The 19,447-nt window shown below is 44.4% G+C and overlaps 1 protein-coding gene across 2 annotated transcripts in view; it reads left to right on the forward strand.

Annotated features, from left to right (window-relative positions):
* The window catches only part of ABTB3 (ankyrin repeat and BTB domain containing 3), a 314,326-nt gene that overhangs the window by 189,386 nt on the left and 105,493 nt on the right, over positions 1-19,447 (forward strand). For both annotated transcript variants that reach the window (XM_027070914.2, XM_027070913.2), the window contains exon 3: positions 8,992-9,196. In XM_027070914.2, coding sequence (XP_026926715.1) covers positions 8,992-9,196 — 205 coding nt within the window. The remainder of the gene's footprint in view (positions 1-8,991; positions 9,197-19,447) is intronic.

A 19,447-nucleotide genomic window follows, 5' to 3' on the forward strand; every position in this document is an offset into this window, starting at 1 on the left:
AGTGATTTATATGCATTACTTCATTTAATATTATAAGGTAGGTACTATTTTTATCCACGCAATAAATCCATTAGTTTACAAAAATCACCATTTACAGAGAGGTTAAATAACTCACCCAAAGTCATGCAACTAGTTAGTGGCACATTGGAGGCTCAGACTCAGGCAGTCTGAGTCCAGACAGCATGTTTTTAGCCACCACACATCCTGCCCCTTCAGGAACAGGACAATGAATGAAGCACAGTCTCTGCTCTTGAGGCTCAGTAGGGAAAGCATACCGTGCGAACAATTAACCGTGAAACATGACAGAAACAAGTAACATGTCAGACTTTGTTAGCAGGTATTGTGGGTACACAGGGGGGATTCTGACTGGGTGCATCCTGGAGAGCTGCATGGAAGAAGTAATACTTGGTCACAGCTTAAAGGTCTTCAGTAGTTGAGAGAATGAGGGAAAGGGCACTCCAAGGTGAGAAAAGAGGAAGTGCAGGGCTAGCTAAATGATGCTCAGAGGAGATGGTTAGCCCAACCAAGGTCAGAGGTGCCCCAGCATCTTGGGGAACTTGGTGGTACAGGGGTCCAAATCATGGACCTTCTCTTCTTCATTCCCTTGTGAGTTTTCTTGTTCTGAACTTTTTCATGAGAGCTTTTGAGAAAGATGTATGGAAAGATGATACTCCAGCCTGACGTAGATGGAAGGTATACGAAAGAAAACATATCACCTTGGTAAGCTTATTATCCTGATAATGCCAAGTCATGCATGCCGTAACTCAAAATTCAGAAACTATAGACAAGTCGGAAGGGAATGCCACCCACAATCCCACTAGACAGAGAAATCTTTGGTCAATATTTTGGAGGTTGTTTGGAGTGTTGGTTTGTTTTTTTTTTTTTTTTGATGTTTACTCAGTGCAGAGTTTTTAAATAACATAATCCATGGGGGAATGGAAGGGGAAAAAAATAGTTTCAACCAGAGAGGGAGACAAACCATAAGAGACTTGTGAATGCGGAGAACAAACTGAGGGTTGATGGAGGGCGGGGAAAATGGGTGATGGGCATTCAGGAGGGCACTTGTTGGGATGAACACTGGGTGTTGTATGTCAGCGATCACGGGAATCTACCCCCAAAACCAAGAGCACACTGTATCACTGTATATTAGCTAACTTGACAATAAATTTAAAAAATAATAATAATAATGATAAATAAAACATAAATAAATAACATAATCCTGATCTCACAGTATGCAATTGTGAATTTCATTTGTTTTTCAATTTTACTTAACAGGAGTATTTTTTTTGTGTTATTTCAGTTCTGTGTAAACATTTTTAATGACTGCATCCATTTATTATTTCATCACATGGATGTACCAGAGCTTATTTAACCATGCTGCTATTTTTAAACATACATTTCTTTGTCAAATTTTGGATTCCATAAAGAAGGTTGGGTGAAAATCCTTGTGCATAAAGATTTGCTGCATTTTGGGTTCTAACACTGGGAAGGATTCCCAGAAATGGAATTACTCAATCAGGGCATGGAGCATTCATTAACCAGATTGCCTCGGTATGGACTTGGAGCTGACCACAGCTGCACTGGGCCGTCTCTGGAAGAAGAGTAGGATGTAGGGTGAGGGCACAGGCATTAGAGTCAGATAGACCCAGATTGGACTCTTGTCTCTGCCTCAGTTTCCTTATGTGTAAAATAAGATTTCTCAACCTTGGCATTATTGACATTTGGAGCTAAGTTCTTTGTTGTGGGGACTGTCCTGTCCATTGTAGGATGTTTAGCAGCATCCCTGATCTCTATCCATAGGATACCAAGTATCAGGCCCTTGGGTATGACAGCCAAAAATGTCTCCAAACTTTGACAAGTGTCCTCTGGGAGGCAAAATCCCCCCAGCTACAGATTAGTGCTGTAAAACTGGTCTAACATAACGCATGCTTTGCAGAGCACATGAAGATTAGAAACAGTGCCTGTGAGGTGCTTACTCACTGTCCCTGGCCCAATGTAGGTGCTCAGTGAATGGCACCTGTTACTACTGTTCATAACAATAGTGACAGTGACATTTCCCACGCTGGATGCTACAGAGATGACACCCAGGAGGACACCCAGGATCAGCTTGGAGGCCACACCCAACTCTCAGAGTCTCTGGGTCTTTGGTTCTTTGGCCAAGCACCCAGCAGTTTATTGTTCTCCTTCCAGAGGTTACCATGCATCCTACGATTTAGAAACAGAAATGTTCCTCAGATTTTCCTAATGGGGCCTTTCCCCCTTCATTTCTTCCCCCCTACTCCCCCTCTGTTGTTTGCAGCCCAGCTTTCCTCCTGAAGGACTGTAAGTGATGTGCTGAGTCAGTTATTAGGGAGCCGAAGTCCTTCTACCTGCACCCCCCCTGGGAGTGAGGGGGGCCCTCAGACCCTGCCTCTTAAGTGCAAACTCACTGGAAATCCAGCATCTCTGAAAAGTTCACCCAATAGGTTTTTGTGGGTTTTTTTTAACTTTTTATTTAAATTTTAGTTAGTTAACATAAGTGCAATATTGGTTTCAGGAGTAGAATTCAGTGGTTCATCACTTACATACAACACCCAGTGCTCCTCACAACAAGTGCCCTTCTTAATACCCATTACTCATCTAGCCCATATCCCACCCACCTCCCTCCATCAACCCTCAGTTTGTTCTGTATCATTAAGAGTCTCTTGTGGTTTGTTTCCCTCTCTCTTTTTTATCCCTTTCCATATGTTCATCTGTTTTGTTTCTTAAATTCCACATATGAGGGAAATCATATGGTATTTGTCTTTCTCTAACAGACATATTTTGCTTAGACTCTAGCTCCATCCATGTTGTTACAAATGGCAGGATTTCATTCTTTTTGATGGCTGGGTTATATTCCAGTGTATATACATACCACAGTCTTCTTTATCCATTCATCAGTCTATGGACATTTGGGCTCTCTCCATAGTTTGGCTATTGTTGATAGTGCTTCTATAAGCATTGGGGTGCATGTGCCCCTTTGAATCTGTATTTTTGCATCCTTTGGGTAAATACCTAATAGTGCAATTGCTGTGTCATAAGATAGTTCTATTTTTAGCTTTTTGAGGAACCTCCATACTGTTTTCCAGAGTGGCTGCACCAGTTTGCATTCCCATCAACAGTGCAAGAGGGTTCCCCTTTCTCCACATCCTCACCAACACTCGTTGTTTCTTGTGTTGTTAATTTTAGCCATTCTGACTGGTGTGAGGTGGTATCTCTTCATGGTTTTTATTTGTATTTCCCTGATGTTGAGTGATGCTTAGCATCTTTTCATGTGTCTGTTAGCCATCTGGATGTCTTCTTTGGAAACGTGTCTATTCATGTCTTTTGCCCATTTCTTCACTGGATTCTTTGTTTCTTGGGGTGTTGAGTTTGATAAGTTCTTTATAGATTTTGGATCCTAACCCTTTACCAGAGATGTCATTTGCAAATATCTTCTCCTGTTCTGTAAGCTGCCTTTCAGTTTTGTTGTTCCCTTCACTATGCAGAAGACTTTTATCTTGATGAGGTCCCAATAGTTCATTTTTGCCTTTGTTTCCCTTTCCTCTGCCTAAATGTGAGACAGGAAGCCATCAAAGTCCTAGAGGAGAATACAGGCAGCAGCCTCTTTGACCTTGGCCATAACAACTTCTTACTAGACACATCACCAGAGGCAACAGAATCACTCAGCAGTTTTTGAGAGTCCCCAGGTAGCATCTCACATATAGCCATCCCTTCCTCCGGCCTTGCTGTGGCTCACTCTGAAATCTTGGCCTCCCATGAATCTGTGTGAAACCTCACACTTTGCCCCTGCCCACAGCTAGGGCCACCTTTAAGGACCCTGACATCACAGCCAAAGGCAGAACTGGGAAGTCTGCAATACTTTTCAAAGCTGCTGGCCATTGACCCTGTCTGCCATGGCCTCTGTGCTTGTCTCCACTCTGTGCCCACCAAGGATGTGGTTACTGACAGATGCCAGTTAAACATGGGCTAAGCTTTTCTGCCAAAATTCTGGGTGTATCCAAGTCAGCCATGGTCTCTGGAGCTCCTGATGAGCTAACAGTGAATGAAGACCCCTTCTCTCCTACTATGATGGAGGCAGTGTGATACAGTGGCTAAGAGGCCCAAATCACAGTCGTTTGAAGCTCAGTTCTTTCACTCAGTAGCAGTGTGACTTAGCCAAATGATTTCCCTGGACTCAGCTTCCTCATTTGTAAAATAGATATGCTATCAGGACCTACCTCATTGGGTTGTGTGGCACCTCATCCTCTGGCCCCAGAGCCCAGCTGCTGGGCTTCTACCCACTTTCACAGCTTTCCAAGAAAAGCTCTTTCAGCTCTGCCATCGCCTGGGCTGGAATTCTGATCTGAGAGACCAGGCTTCTGTTGGTTCCATAACCAGCTTCCTGCCTATACGTTGCTGGTTACTTATATGCCCCTCCAGGCTCTCTTCCCTTAGGGCAATTTATCTTCTAAGAGGTTGCGGGGTCATTTATGCAGATTGACCCATCAGCCCCCACACCCTCCTGCAGACCAGTCGGACTCTGAGACCCCTCAGCTGGAAGCTCTACTCTGTCAGCAGAGGCTGACCAATCTCCTGAGCCCTGGCCCATGGACTCCGCAATGGCATATGTTTTGGGAGACTTGGGATTTAGCCCTCAAACACTTCACCAGAGTTTTTCAAAGGCCACGCCCTGAGGTAGATTCTAGATAAGTGCCTTTATGGAGGGACTGTGGTGTAGTGACCAAGAACATGAGCCCTGGAGGCCTAGTTGGAGTCACAGCCTGCTACTTCCTGAGTGACACCTGGGCCAATTGCCCCTTGCCTTGATTTTCCCATCTCTGAAGTGGGTGTGTCCCATATGGTTCTTACATAATTAAACTGGAAAGTGTATAAGTGGCCTGGTAGCAGGTTCTCAATGTATCGTGGTTCCCACTTCTGCTGCCACTCCATCTACCTCATATCATCCTCCTCATCAGAAAAGTCAACACATTGTCATTGTGCCCAGTCCCACCCTGGACCTGCCATCCTGTTGTTTCCTTCCAGACTCCTGCTCAGCATTGGCCGACTGGGCTCTTACATTGCCAGTGCTTAGAGCCGCCCCTTACGAGACAGACTGACATGACCAGCCTAGAAGCAGGCTTCTGGCTTCCTTTTTCCCCTCCCTCCTGAGGAGCATGTTTCTAAAAGATGAAAGGGTAGAGAGAAGAGGGAAGAAGAAGCAGTTAAGGACCTAACTGCACCCCAAACACATGCCTGGGGTGAGCAGCTTTGTAGCATTGATTCCTAATGATGTCAACCCCAGCATGAAGCTGCAAGTCAGGCACTGGGTCAGGGCATGGGCTGGACTGTCCCTGCATGTCCCAGGCACCCACCTCCCCGTCTCAGCATCCAGAGAGAAGGAAGAGCAGTGAGCCTAAGAGAGCTGCTTATTTGGTGCCAACAGTGTGCCAGGCATTTCCTCATTCTGCGTGTGACCCTCACAACCACCTGATGGGGGCGTATCACTTCCCACCAGAGAGGTTAAGCAACTTGCTGGGCTGTACACAGAGGAGTGGCAGAGCTGGGATTTGAATCCCTTCCCCTGCCTCTTACCTAACTTTGAGCACTGGTTCTCCATATTTTCCACCTGCAGGTCCCTTTGGGGTCTTCCCTGTCCACCTACTTCTAAAAGAGAATTTCCTTCTCTCTCTCTCTCTTTTTTTTTTTTTTTTTTTTTTCAGTTTCTTGGGCATATTTTCCTGCTGTGGGGAATGGATGGAGACAGGAGGGTCAGGCTCTGAGCTAGGCATGGTAAGATGCAGGGGAGAGTAAGGAAGCGACCCCCCACTACTCTCTGTTCAACCCCTGCATCTGCTTGCTGTCCAGATATTAAGCGTAGTGGGTTGTACTCTGGTTAGGTTGACCTGCTAAGGCCTCAGGACTCTGACAACATGGAAGTTTCTTTTCCTCTGAAAACCCCTATAAGAAATAGTGGCCACTTGGAATCTTGTCTCAAGAAGGATTTAGAGGCTACATCTACACTTAGTGCATGAGAGCTCTGCAGTTGATTAACCATGTCTGCCATGGACATGGAATGGAAAGGGGAATATTTGCCATTTCTACCCTTAGCTGAGACCTCATCTCCATAGTTGACTCCCCTAAGGGGGATGAATGGCCCTCTTGTCAATCTTTTGAGGAAGTGGCCTCACTTTCTTGGCTTTGGACTTTAGGTCGAAGTGTCATGTTAAAAGGTACAGCTGGATGACAAAGAAGTGATAGACTCTGCAGGCCTGGTTTCAACTGGGCAGTGAAGGATTGGGAATGGGGAAGACAGTCTCCTTCCCTCACTAGGGGCTTCCTGGACAGAGTAGAGGGACAGTAAATTCCAGCAGGAGTTGATGTTTCAGTCTTGAGTGTGAGAGCAGAATTCCTTCTTCAACGTCTTTTCTCGTAAGGCCTTCAGCTGATTAGATGAGGCTCGCCACCCACATTTTGGAAGATAGTCTGCTTTTCTCAGAACTTACTGATTTAAATGTTAAAGGTTAATGTGAAAAATACCTTCACTGCAACCTACAGGTTACTGTTTAATCCAACAACTGGGTACCATAGGCTCACCCAGTTGACACATAAAATTAATCATCACAAATATATTAGTTGAGTGTTTCCCAAAGTGTGCAACACATGCTACTGGATGAGTGGAACAGAGAAGTACATTCAATAACATGGGTCATGGAATGATCCTTTTAAATTCTATTTTATTCAGTCATATGTGGAATTTAAGAAACAAAACAGATGAACATATGGGCAGGAAAAAAAAAAAGGAGAGAGAGAGAAGCAACCCCTAAGAGATTTTTTTTTCCCATGAGAGACTCTTAATGATAGAGAACAAACTAAGGGTTGATGGAGGGAGGTGGGTGGGGGATGGGCTAGGTGGGGGATGGGCTAGATGGGGGATGGGTATTAAGGAGGGCACTTGTGAGGAGCACCAGGTGTTGTATGTAATTGATGAATCACTGAATTCTACTCCTGAAACCAATATTACACTATATGTTAACTAACTAGAATTTAAATAAAAATTTGGAGGAAAAAATGAAAAATTCTATTTTAATTCTTCTTGCTTCAAGAAGAAAGGCTCTATTTGGTATGAACCCCTAACACTTCTCTAACACTTGTTGTTTATAACAAAAAAAAAACAGTATGAGAATTCAGCTATAAATTAATTATATGGTTTTGTTTTCGTTGAATTAACTTTTATAGTGATCTTGTGTTTATGGCAAATGATACTGATCATCCATTTATAAGTGACAGAACATTTCCTTCAGACCCATACTTAAAAAAACTAAATGAATCCATTTAAAATTAAGTAAATGATGGCACAGATGATGCTTGGATGTAGTTGCACTTGAGAAGGTGGTATAAAATGGCCCAAGTTTGGGGAACACCATCTCAGCCTAGAAAAGACAGGAATTTCAGACCCAGCCAGCCTCCCCACAGGAAGATCCTCCCTATGCGGCCAGCCTGGGGGCATGCAGATTGGTCTGATGAAGGAGAAGGCTCCTTCCCTTTGGAGAAAGCAGGGGAAAGACTAGAGTGTTCCTAGAACTTGCTGGTGCTGGGAAGAGTAAGAAAAGCCCCCGCCCTCAAGGAGCATGGTTCAGTGCGTGGATTCTGGAGCCAGACTACCTGAGTTCAAATCCTGGCTCTGCCACATATGGCTGCCGTGTACCCTTGAAAAGTTGTTTGACCTCTTTGGGCCTCTGTTTCCTCATCTGTAAAATGGGTATATGAAGGTACCCACTTTAGGGTGCTGTGAGGATTAATTGAAGTACAATATAGTAAGTGTCATTTAAGACTGAGTTTCTATCATTGGGAAAGACTGACAAAGAAATGGCAATCCTAACACAGTGCTCTAAATGCTGTGATAAGAAAGTATAGTGTTGGGGCACCTGGGTGACGCAGTCGGTTAAGCGTCCGACTTCAGCCAGGTCACAATCTCGCGGTCCGTGAGTTCGAGCCCCGCGTCAGGCTCTGGGCTGATGGCTCGGAGCCTGGAGCCTGTTTGTGATTCTGTGTCTCCCTCTCTCTCTGCCCCTCCCCCGTTCATGCTCTGTCTCTCTCTGTCCAAGAAAGAAAGAGAGAGAGAGAGAGAGAGAGAGAAAGAAAGAAAGAAAGACAGACAGACAGACAGACAGAAAGAAAGAAAGAATAGTGTGATAAACACACAGGGAGTGGGAGAGATTCCAGGAGGACTTCCTTGAGAAGTTAATACATAAGCTCATACCTGGATGATCAGTAGGAATTAGCCTGGAGAGGAGGAGAAAAAGAATATTCTAGATAGAGGGAATAGCATATGCACAGGCTCAGAGGCAAGAGACAGTGTAGTCCGTGACTGTACTTGTGACTGCAGGGAAGACAGTACTGGCTACAGCAAAGGATGTGACAGAAGGTGTGTCCCAAGGTGATGTACACAAAGGGCTTCCTGTGCCTTGTTAGAAGCAGTGGGTTCCAGAAGGGCAGGACTCTAATTATCTTAGCAGCCCTCTGTGCTTCAAGTGCAGCCCAAACCTGGCAAGCAGGGACAGTCATGTGGTGACTGAACAGATGCTTTCCTCTCCACTCGATGTGAGACCTGGAGGTCCCAGAGGACCACTCCAGTTGAATGAGGGAGTCCCAGGATTAAGAATCTCTGCAGAGGTGCGCCTGGGTGGCTCAGTCAGTTAAGCATCTGGCTTCGGCTCAGGGTGATCTGGCAGTTTGTGGGTTCGAGCCCTGCATCGGGCTCTGTGCTGACAGCTCAGGGCCTGGAGGCTGCTTCGGATTCTGTCTCCCCCTCTCTCTCTGCCCCTCCCCCACTTGTTCTCTCTCTCTCCCTCTCTCTTTCTCTCTCTCTCTCAAAAATAAACATTAAGAATTTTTTTTAAAAAAAGGAATCTCTGCAGAGATGTTCAGCACATCTTCTCTGCAAGTCATGACTGCCTTGACAAGGATCTGAAATCTTACTTCTGTCCACAGGTGACCTGGTGTCCCGGGCAATGCATCACCTGCAGCCCCTCAATGCCAAGCACCATGGCAACGGCACCCCCCTGCACCACAAGCAGGGGGCGCTCTACTGGGAGCCGGAGGCCCTGTACACCCTTTGCTATTTCATGCACTGCCCACAAATGGAATGGGAAAATCCCAACGTGGAGCCTTCCAAAGTCAACCTCCAGGTGGAAAGGTAAGATCTGCCTTGGCTCCGGATGGCCAAAGAGAGGAGCTCCTCTGGCCAACACCACCTTGCAGTGGGTGGGTGCTTTCTCCAGAGTGGCAGAGGGGTACAAGAGGGGAGCCATGCTGGTGGTCACAACTGCACAGTGCCCTGAGGGGACTGGAGGGGTCCAGGTTGGAATCTTGTGCTCCAAGGGGTGTCTGAGACCCAGGTGGGGTCTTTGAAATGGGTTTGCATAGGGTTGATCCAGTTTGGGTTAAAAACGGCCTGGGTCAGAAAGGTGGATCTGCAGATTCTGAAGGCGTAAAGGACTCTGCTGTGCAGGGTGGCTCCCTTGTGAAGGCAGCTATGGGGGAGACCAGCTCCTTGGGTGGGAGGTGTCTTCATTTCCTCCTGGCTGCCCTAAAACTCCCTTGGGGAACCATAAACACCTGCTCAGCTGAAGTGGGTCCTGAGGTGGCCAGGAGACTGTCTGGCTCAAGCAGAATTAAGGGGAAGGGAAGAAGGGAGGGTTTCCAGGGAGGGGACACTTCCTCGGACACAGCTTCTGTCCCTCCCAAGCACATTGCCTCCACTTCTCTGTACCTCAACTTCCCTTTCTGTAAACCAGTGGCTGAACTAAGTTGTTCCCAGGTCCCCTTCTGTCTGGAAAGCCAGACAGGTTTCACCCTCTCAGAGGCAGAGTATCAGAAACCACACTGGGAACACCCCACAGAGCCCATCTCCCCACAGCGCCTCACAAGTCGGGCCCTGCTTCCACATGAACCTGTTTGCTGCAACTACTCTAGTAGTGACCCATTTATCAAAAGAGTGGTTAAGAGAGTGGGCTCAGTGATCCAGAGAGTGGGTTCAAATCCTGGCTCTTCCAATTAAAAGTCAGAGGAGGGGGAGGGCCTTGGGAAAGCACCCTAACCTATCCATGCATCAGTTTCTTCATCTGAAAAATGCGGCTACCAAAAGTAAATCCTTCACAAGGCTGTTGGAGGAGTGAGTGAATTGAACAGTGCCCAGCACACGGTAAATGCTCAGTAAAGGTTCACTTTTGCTTCTGTTGTAGATACTATCTGCATTTTGGTGGACTCAATGCAGTTTTCTTTCCTCTGTTAAATGGTTCCAAGCAATTTTGAAATGCTCATTGGCTGCTTTGCTGCTGCAGGAATGGACTGGGGCTTCCTTGGGCTTCCTTTTACAACCACGTCTCTTGGCTTTCATTTCAGGGAAGAGAATGGAGCACGAGTTAGACAAAAGTTGCTGAGTTTTTGTTCCTGTTTTGTTTTTAAGAATCTCAAGTAAGCATGACTATTTCAATCCAGTCTGGAGTTAGCTTCATCAGGCATCCCATGGTCTAGGCCAAATCAGTGGGTACCCTACGTGTATTTCCACATGCTGAAGATGCCCGAATTCAGGAGGCCAAATGCTCCTTGTCCCTGGGCAGAAAATAACTTCAGTCAGAGACACCAGGAGTGCTTTCTGTGAATGTGCAACCTTAGTGCTGAGAGAATGGGAGCCAGCAGCCTCGGCCTGTGGAGCATCTAGCTCTTAGGCATACCCCCCTGACAGCCTGTGGGACAGTGAGCATCTCTGACTTACCTCCTGCCAACATGCACTTGACCCCCAGATGACTCCCTTCCAACTCCAGCTAGACAGCACCTCCTCTGAGCTCCAGAACCTCCTCGTCCTAGTCAGCCTCAGTTTCCCCATCAAGTCTCACACTCTTAGACTGGTTCTTCTCATCACACCTTATTCTTTTCCACATAACACTTACTACAGTTGATAATCATAATTTCGTTACGTGTTCGTTTATTGCCCGTCAGCTTCATGAGGGCAGAGAACACATCTGTTCTGGCTGTCCCTCCACACCTAATGCCAAGCTCAACGTCTGGTGCTAGGTGGGGAGTCAGTAAATTTTTGTAGAGAGAACGAATGAACCCATCGACCTAGCTGCCCGTGGAACATGTCCCTTTGTGCGTGCTCACAACTACCCCACATCTGAAGTTATCATCTTTTCTCTGAAACCAGCTGTCCTTCCTTTCTCCCTCATCTCTAAGGGTGGCATCACCACCAACCCAGAAAAGTGGGCCTCGCCCCACACTCTTTCCTCCCCCTCACCCCGTCCTGCAGCCACTGGTCAACGTGTGTTACTGATGCCGCACCTGCAACATCTCTCATTGCTCTCTCCCTTCCTTCCCAGATTGCTGCCACTGTGTGGTTGGGTACCTTGTTCCCTCTTACTTCTGTACTGCATTGGATTTCTAAATGGTCTCCCAGGATGTAAGGCTTAATATCCTCTGACCAGCTCCATCGTCCTCATAGCCATCAGACTGAAACTTCTAGAATAGGAATCTCATCATGTGATGTACTCCCTGCCCCTACACAACACCCGTGCATGGCCCCATTACATCTTCCCTTACACGGCTTCCACCTTCTCTTCTGGAATCCCTTTCAGAATTCAGAGTGTAGCTGGAGTGGCTATAAATCTGGGAGACCATCTGAGGTTTCCAGACTTTCTGGGACAAGATGTGACGATGCGTGAGCTTTGAGGGAGAACAGAGTAAAGAGAACATGGCCCAAAATGCTATGGAATCACTTCTGTCTCCGTCTTTCCCTTCTTCTTTGGTTGGTTTTTCAGAGGTCATCACAAAATGCCGAGTGGAACTTGACATTTTTTGAGTTGTGTTACTTTGGTCCTCTGGAAAGAATATGGATTTGGAAACTAGGCTGACCTTTGGCTTTGGGATGCTTTGGCTTTGCGTTCCAGCCCTGCTTCTTCTGGATCTGAGACCTTTTAAAAAAAAAATATGAAATTTATTGTCAAATTGGTTTCCATACAACACCCAGTGCTCATCCCGACAGGTGCCCTCCTCAATGCCCATCACCCACTTTCCCCTCCTGCCCACCAAGAGCAACCTACCCCCCACCCCCAGTTTATTCTCAGTGTTTAAGAGTCTCTTACGGTTTGCCTCCTTCTGTCTCTGTAACTTTTTTCCCCCTTCTTCTCCCCCATGGTCTTATGTTGAGTTTCTCAGGATCCACATAATGAGTGAAAACATATGGTATCTGTCTTTCTCTGCCTGACTTATTTCACATAGCATAACACTCTCCAGTTCCATCCATGCTGCTGCAAATGGCCAGATTTCATTCTTTCTCATTGCCAAGTAGTATTCCATTGTATAAATAAACCACATCTTCTTTATCCATTAATCAGTTGATGGACATTTAGGCTTTTTCCATAATTTGGCTATTGTTGAAAGTGCTGCTATAAACATTGGGGTACAAGTGCCCCCTGTATCCCTTGGGTAAATTCCTAGCAGTGCTATTGCTGGGTCATAGGGTAGATCTATTTTTAATTTTTTGAGGAACCTCCACACTGTTTTCCAGAGCGGCTGCACCAGTTTGCATTCCCACCAACAGTGCAAGAGGGTTCCTGTTTCTCCACATCCTCGCCAGCATCTGTAGTCTCCTGATTTGTTCATTTTGGCCACTCTGAGTGACGTGAGGTGATATCTCAGTGTGGTTTTGATTTGTGTTTCCCTGATGAGGAGTGACGTTGAGCATCTTTTCATGTGCCTGTTGGCCATCTGGATGTCTTCTTTAGAGAAGTGTCTATTCATGTCTTCTGCCCATTTCTTCACTGGATTATCTGAGACCTTGAACAAGCCATTCTTCCTCATTGAACCTCATTGACTGTAAAATGAGAGTGACAGAAGTTTCATGGGACTGGTGTAAGCAGTGAATTCAAAATTGTAGCTAAGACTCTGGTGCCATGCCTGGCACAAAAGGAGCTCTCCTCTCACCCCCCAAAAGAGTAGCTGATACCATACATCTTTTTATTAGGGGGAGCCTCCAAAATGCTGTTACCATTGTCCCTGCAGAAACCTGTGTGTGTATTTCTTCTAGACAGAAAGCTATTTCTCCTGCTCCCTGATGGAATAGGCCTTGGCATTCAGCATCTGAAATCACACATGGAAGGGCTTCAGAGGAGAGATGACTTCTGTTCTCAGTGAAGGGTTTACACCAGCTCCATACCAAAACTTCTAAATAAGAAGTTTCCAGTGGGATATGGACTCTAATTTGGAGTTGTTTTTCTCTCTGTATTTCTCTCTCCTCACTCCCAAAATCAAACAACATTTCCTTAACTCTTTATTTTTACTCTGGCAATGTCAAGTAGGGCCATGGTGCTTATATGGTTTTTCACTAGACTATATTCTTCAGAAAAGGGACTGAATATTATTTGCTTTTGTCCATGCCCAGCAGAAAGCCAGAAACATTTGTTGACTGAAATATGGATTGTTTTATACCTCAAATCATCTCTGCTTGTCAAAAGAGCCTTCCTTGGCTGGAGTATTTGGAAGTAGGCCTACATGCACTATTTTACTCTTTCATGTGGGCATAGCTTTAGAGTTGCTACATTTGTTTTGGATAGTTTCATTTTTCACTGCGGGATTTTTGAAGGAGCTCAGTGCCAGTGTGAAATTTCTATAGTTTAAGTTTTTCCAGAACTTTGGCGACTAGGTTTTGAGCTTCTAAAATCTTTCCGAGCAGCTCTTTGGGTCACTGGAAGCATGTACCAGGAACAGGTCCTGTAAAGAGCTGGAGGTCCAGAGTGAGACAGACAGGCATGACCCAGACCACATGGAGTAGAGTCTAAGACTAAAAGGTCAGACTTAGAATTTTATTCAAGTCAAGTGTTGGCAAATTCAACATGGAGAAGGAAGAGGAGGAAAACATTCTGTATCAAGGAGAATCCAATCTTTGATATCACTGAATCTGATATGTGCCAAAGTCTGGTCACTGGAGATTTATGATGCTCTGTGAAATACAATGCTGACCTTCCAAGTGCCTCCAGGAAGACAGCAGCTTCAGATTCCATCGAAAAAAATAAATTGCTGTTAATTATGGTACCCAGCCTTAGTTTGTGACCTAATTTTTTTAATCCCTTAATTCAGTTTATAATAAAGCTCCCTGAGGGAAACAATCTGCCTCTTATATGTTTTTCTAGAACCCAACATAGTATTTTGGGACATTACACAGGCTTAACAAGTGTTTGTTAAGTTAGTTAAAAATAAATACAACCAATGTCATCAACAAAGCCTGTTTTGTATTGGAGCATCAGATGTTTTACAAAGAAATCTTAGTTCAGATGTCATCTTTATTTCTGGCTTTCATTTATTCAATATTTATCCAATATTTTGAAGAATTTCCTAAGAAATAGGTAATTCTACTTAATTTTTTCCTAGGACAGAATCTTCAATAATTTAAATTCAATGTCAGAATAAACATATCATACTGTCAATCAATAAATAAAATCTTTCAGATACTTCAGATATTTTTACTCAAAAAACCCAGATAAGTTTTGTAAGATTTATGATTAGGCAATATTTGTTTTATTATATGTTTATATATAATTATATACTTATGATAAGGCAATGTTTATTTTGTAAGATTTATGATTAGGCAATATTTATTTTAGTAATGATAAGTGTAAACATCTTAATGTAAATGTAAAAAACTCAGATCTGAGGCTACTGAATTTAAATAGAATCATCTTAAGTCTGGGACAAGGTTTTCCTCCCCTATATCATTACTGGAAATATCAGTGATTCCTAGATGTGTTTGGCCATGGATGATTTCAGTAATGGCCAAAAAATGAAAAAAAAAAAAATAGCAGGATAAATTGGACTATTTTGTTGCCTGAGGTAGCTGGCAATGCCTGAGAGGTACAGAGATGTGTTTTAACCAGAAGACTAGACAATTAGGTAGTTCTGTCCTCCCCCAGTCTCACTGAAAGCAAACAAAAACATATACTTAGGCAATCCCTTTTGCAAGCAGAACTGTATAAACAGATGTGGTTCACTGTCTACCAGGGAAGCTGGACCTAAAACATGAGTATATAATCACCAATCACCAACTGATTGAAAGAAATGAAACCATCTTAACAAATGAAGAATTTACACTTGAAGAAACAGAGCTAATAAAGCAAACATAACAGACATTAGAAGTTAATGGTACCCGAATACATCTTCCAAGACACTCACCCTACCAAAGGATCACTCCAACACATCAGTTCTTGATGCTTTCTCATCTGTGGCATATATGACAGGTGATAGTCTAAGGTTAACATACTCCAGTGGACATACCAGGGTTGTGTAGAATTCCAAGCACTCTGTTGTAACTCTTCCTCATTCCTTCCCCCTAAGGAGTGTGTATCAGAATGCAAGTGGACAGAGATATCCTTGACACAAACAGCATTATTAGTAAAAATACTGTGTTGCAAAGGTTAAACCTACTATGACTGCTTAAAGCAGAAAAATGACCTCTGGGAGGCCCAGTTTAGGTAGATCCTTTCCTCTTCCGCATCAGAATTAGACGTTGTGTTAATTCTCTATCTCTTTTCTCCTGGAAATATGATAAAAATTTCAGTATCAACTACATTACCAAGCAGCATTGCTTATGGTTAGAGTAACTCTAGATTGGTAAAATTGATCTAACCTGCTAGTCCTATAAATATTTGATAAATCTCCAGAGCTTTGGGCTTCCCTGATTTCATTGGCTCTTGTCAGTGGCAGTGTCCTTGCATGGACCTTGGAAACTATATCTGTGGAGTTGCTACAAGAGATAGTGGGGTTCATAAACCATGATAGTTCTCACAGTCACCCAAGTGGATCTCATCTACTTTCACCTGAGTGTCACCCGGGCAGAAGAGAGCTCTAGGATGGATGGGTGAATTGCTATAAGGACTCCTACTGAAAGGAACATCTGATGCTATCCTGCTGGGCCATGTGTGGCTTATGATAGTCCCATGAGTCTAAGTGTGTAGTAGAGCTTAAGAAGATTTCTGATGGGTGTTAAAGCCAGAAAAGCAGGCTTTGGGGCTACACAACCTAGAGCAGTGTCCAAGTTGTACCCCAGGACTGCTTCAGCAGATACCTCATACCACCAAGGCTGGGCATTGGACACTCCTGGCAGGATCTCTGTCACAGTTACCCATGAAAGCTGAATGTCTCTACCAACACCCTTGTCAGCTTCATGTTCTATCTATGTCATACTACTTGCTTCCAAATCAGTGGTGCCTGGGTTATATCCCTGCACCCTAGCTGCAAAGGAGTCTGGGAAGTTGAATTCCTACCTTGTTGAACCATGGACTAATAATATGGGAAATTCTCTAAACACAGTAAGGTCATCAGTGTTTCCAGGCAGCCGCAAAATTTGACAAAGTTTCACCACACTCTTCTAATTGATTTGTTTTTGTATAAATAACACACAAGTGAATCACGTGTTCAGTTGAGTACTTCTGACCATTGTTAGCCACACATCTCACAACTGATTGGCTTACACACCACAACTGAGAACCAAAATACTGCCTCAACATTAGGACTCCTTAGCCTAACACTCTGGGAACCTTGAAAGCAAGGAGGAGAGAGAAGGACTGTTCCTGACATCCTAAGCAGGGATGCAGAATGCATTTTCCCAGAGGAGGAATGCTACTTCCTCATCTTCCCAAGGCCAGTGATCATGTCCGGCATAAAAGTCCCATCAAATGCCCAGCCCAGTGCTGCTGAGTCCTGGAGAAATCCAGAGTCAATGGACAAATGGGGACACATGGAGAGGGGGAGACCTATTTTCTGCAGCACTGTATGTGGGCTTTGGTGGATTGGCCTGGAATCCCAACACCCATATAAATGGTTCTAAGAGGGGAAACATGCATGTTGAATACTAAACAATTAACTGGAGAGACAAAGTTTTAAAACAGGATCCATTCGTAACTTGAGCATTGCTGCATCTGGCACAAAGTGAAAGCAACTCTAATCCCAATATTTTTCAAACTGTGGGTTACAGCCCGTTAATGGGCCATTAAATCAGTGCAGTGGAGAGATTGGCAAACAATGCCCCAAAGGCCAAATCTGGCCCACTGCCTGTTTTTATAAAGTTTTATTGGGACACAGCCATACTTATTTGTTTACATATTATTTATGGCTGCTTTTGCATTTTTGATTAGCTGTGTCAGATGGCTCACACAGCTGAAAATATTCTTTGGCCCTTTCCAGTAAAAGTTTTTTTGACCCCTAATGTTATGGGTTGTGACCTAAATTTTTAATAAATGAACTACAGTAGGAAAAAAAAAGTTTTCATGAGGTAAAGTAAGTATGTTTTGTGAAACTTTTTTTTTTTTAAGTTATATGAATTTAACTAGAGTTGATTGGTTTGCTTAAGGTCATGTAACTAAAGTTGTAGAGCTAGTGTCTGAACCCTTGGAGTCAGGTGCTGGTCTGTGCTCACATTCATTAGGCTGTTCTGCTACCAATGGGGTTTGATTTAGAAGAAATAACATTTGGAAGCCTCATCCCTAATCCCTAGAATTTGTTTCATCATCTTCATGAATGTTTATACTATATAAAACTAATATGTACATGCATTAAATAAAACATGGTAACTACAAAAAAAAATAAAGAAGACACTTTGAACCACCCATAAGCACCATGACCATATAGGGTATATATTCTGTGTCTACATCCAAGTTGTTTGGTTATTTCACAAAATAAGGACCATATAGTACCTGCAGTTTTGTTGATCTGTGTCACTGAGTAGACTTCAAAAGCATGATTTTTCAAGGGACTCTTCCATCATTGGACATTTAAAGTTGAGAGAACTCCAAGAACAGGCATGTTGAACATGTTTTATGATGAAGAAGGTGAAACTGAGCCCCAGCGGGATGAGTGGACTTGTCTGGGGTCATAAATGCACTTGCAGTGGATTTGCAAGGCAGTGCCTCAGTGCCTTTGCACATGCTTTGCCTTCTTCCCAGAACACTGCCCCCCTCTGTCATCTGGCTCACTGAGTCAGTTCATCCTTCAGGACTGATTTTAGGCATCACCTCCCCCAGGAACCCTTCCCTACCGCCTCAGGCCATGTAGGTGTTGAGGGCCTACCTCAGTGCATAGCATATAGTAAGTGCCAATAAATGCTTGCAGAACTGAACAGAACTGGGTCTGAAACCCATGTGTTCCAACTCCTGGCCCAGAGAGCTGTGGTGACAGTGTCAACTCAAGCAGCCCTCAGCTTGGCACCCGCTATACGCTTCACATGCTCCAGGCCTCAGTTTCCTCAGCTGCAAACAAATAATAATTCCTACTTCATGGGACTGTTTCAATGACTAATGAACTAACTTATGTCAGTGTCATACACACTCACTGGCCCATAGCAGAGAATCCATAGATGGTGGGGATTATTGCTCTCTTAATTCAGGTTGACGTCTTATAGATATGTTCATCTATATAAGGCACTTAAAGTCCAGCATACATTAGGCTCTTTATGGATAATGCCCATTATTATTCTGTCATGGTGCTTGTAACCTGAACATACAATGTAACAGGGCTTCTCAAACTGTAATCACTAATGTGCATTGGAATCCCCTGGGATCTCATTAAAATGCAGATTCTATCCATAGGTCTGGGGAGGGCCCAAGATGTTTCATTTCTAACAAGCTCCCAGGTGAGGTGATGCTGCTGGTCATGGGCCACGCTGTGAATAACAACACATTGTAGTTTTTGTGTTTGTCATTCATTTCCCCAACTTACTCCACCCCCCATTTTTAAGTTACATAAGGGCAAGAAATAAGCTTTTATGGCGATTTTTGTCTCTCTGGTCGAGCTTGGCACACAATAGGCTTTGGGGGCTGCGTTGAGCCTCATGAGATGCTGGATCCCTCTGCCATTTGACGACATGAGCAGATCCCAGAGGTCAGACATGGCCAGCCTGCAGAACTTTGGGGCTGCAACAGCCAAGGAAAGACACTGAGTGTCTGAATATAATGATCATCTTCAGCCTAACAAGGTGGCTCCTCTAAGGTGGCTCAGGGATAGCAAATTAGCGACAAGCGTGCAAGGGAAAGGTGAGGCGGGATTTCACAGGTGTCCAGTCTGGAGAGAGGCAGCAGGGCAAATCTGAAAGCTCACCAGCTTAACACTGTTGAACACCTCTAGCCTCCAGGGCCTGTCAAATGGCTTCGACTCAGGAGTTTCCTGGTTGTTGTTGTGGTTTTAAGTTTATTTATTTATTTTGAGAAAGAGAGCATGAGCAGGGGAGGGGCAGAGAGAGAGAGAGAATCCCAAACAGGCTTTTGCCGGCAGCACACAGCCCCAAGTGGGGCTCAAACTCACAAACCGTGAAATCATGACCTGAGCAGAAATCAAGAGTCGGAGGCTCAACTGACTGAGCCATCCAGGCGCCCCTCGACTCAGGAGTTTTTTCCAGCCAAGGAAG

Source organism: Acinonyx jubatus, chromosome B4, assembly GCF_027475565.1.
Source record: "Acinonyx jubatus isolate Ajub_Pintada_27869175 chromosome B4, VMU_Ajub_asm_v1.0, whole genome shotgun sequence".
NCBI classification, from domain to species: Eukaryota; Metazoa; Chordata; class Mammalia; order Carnivora; family Felidae; genus Acinonyx; species Acinonyx jubatus.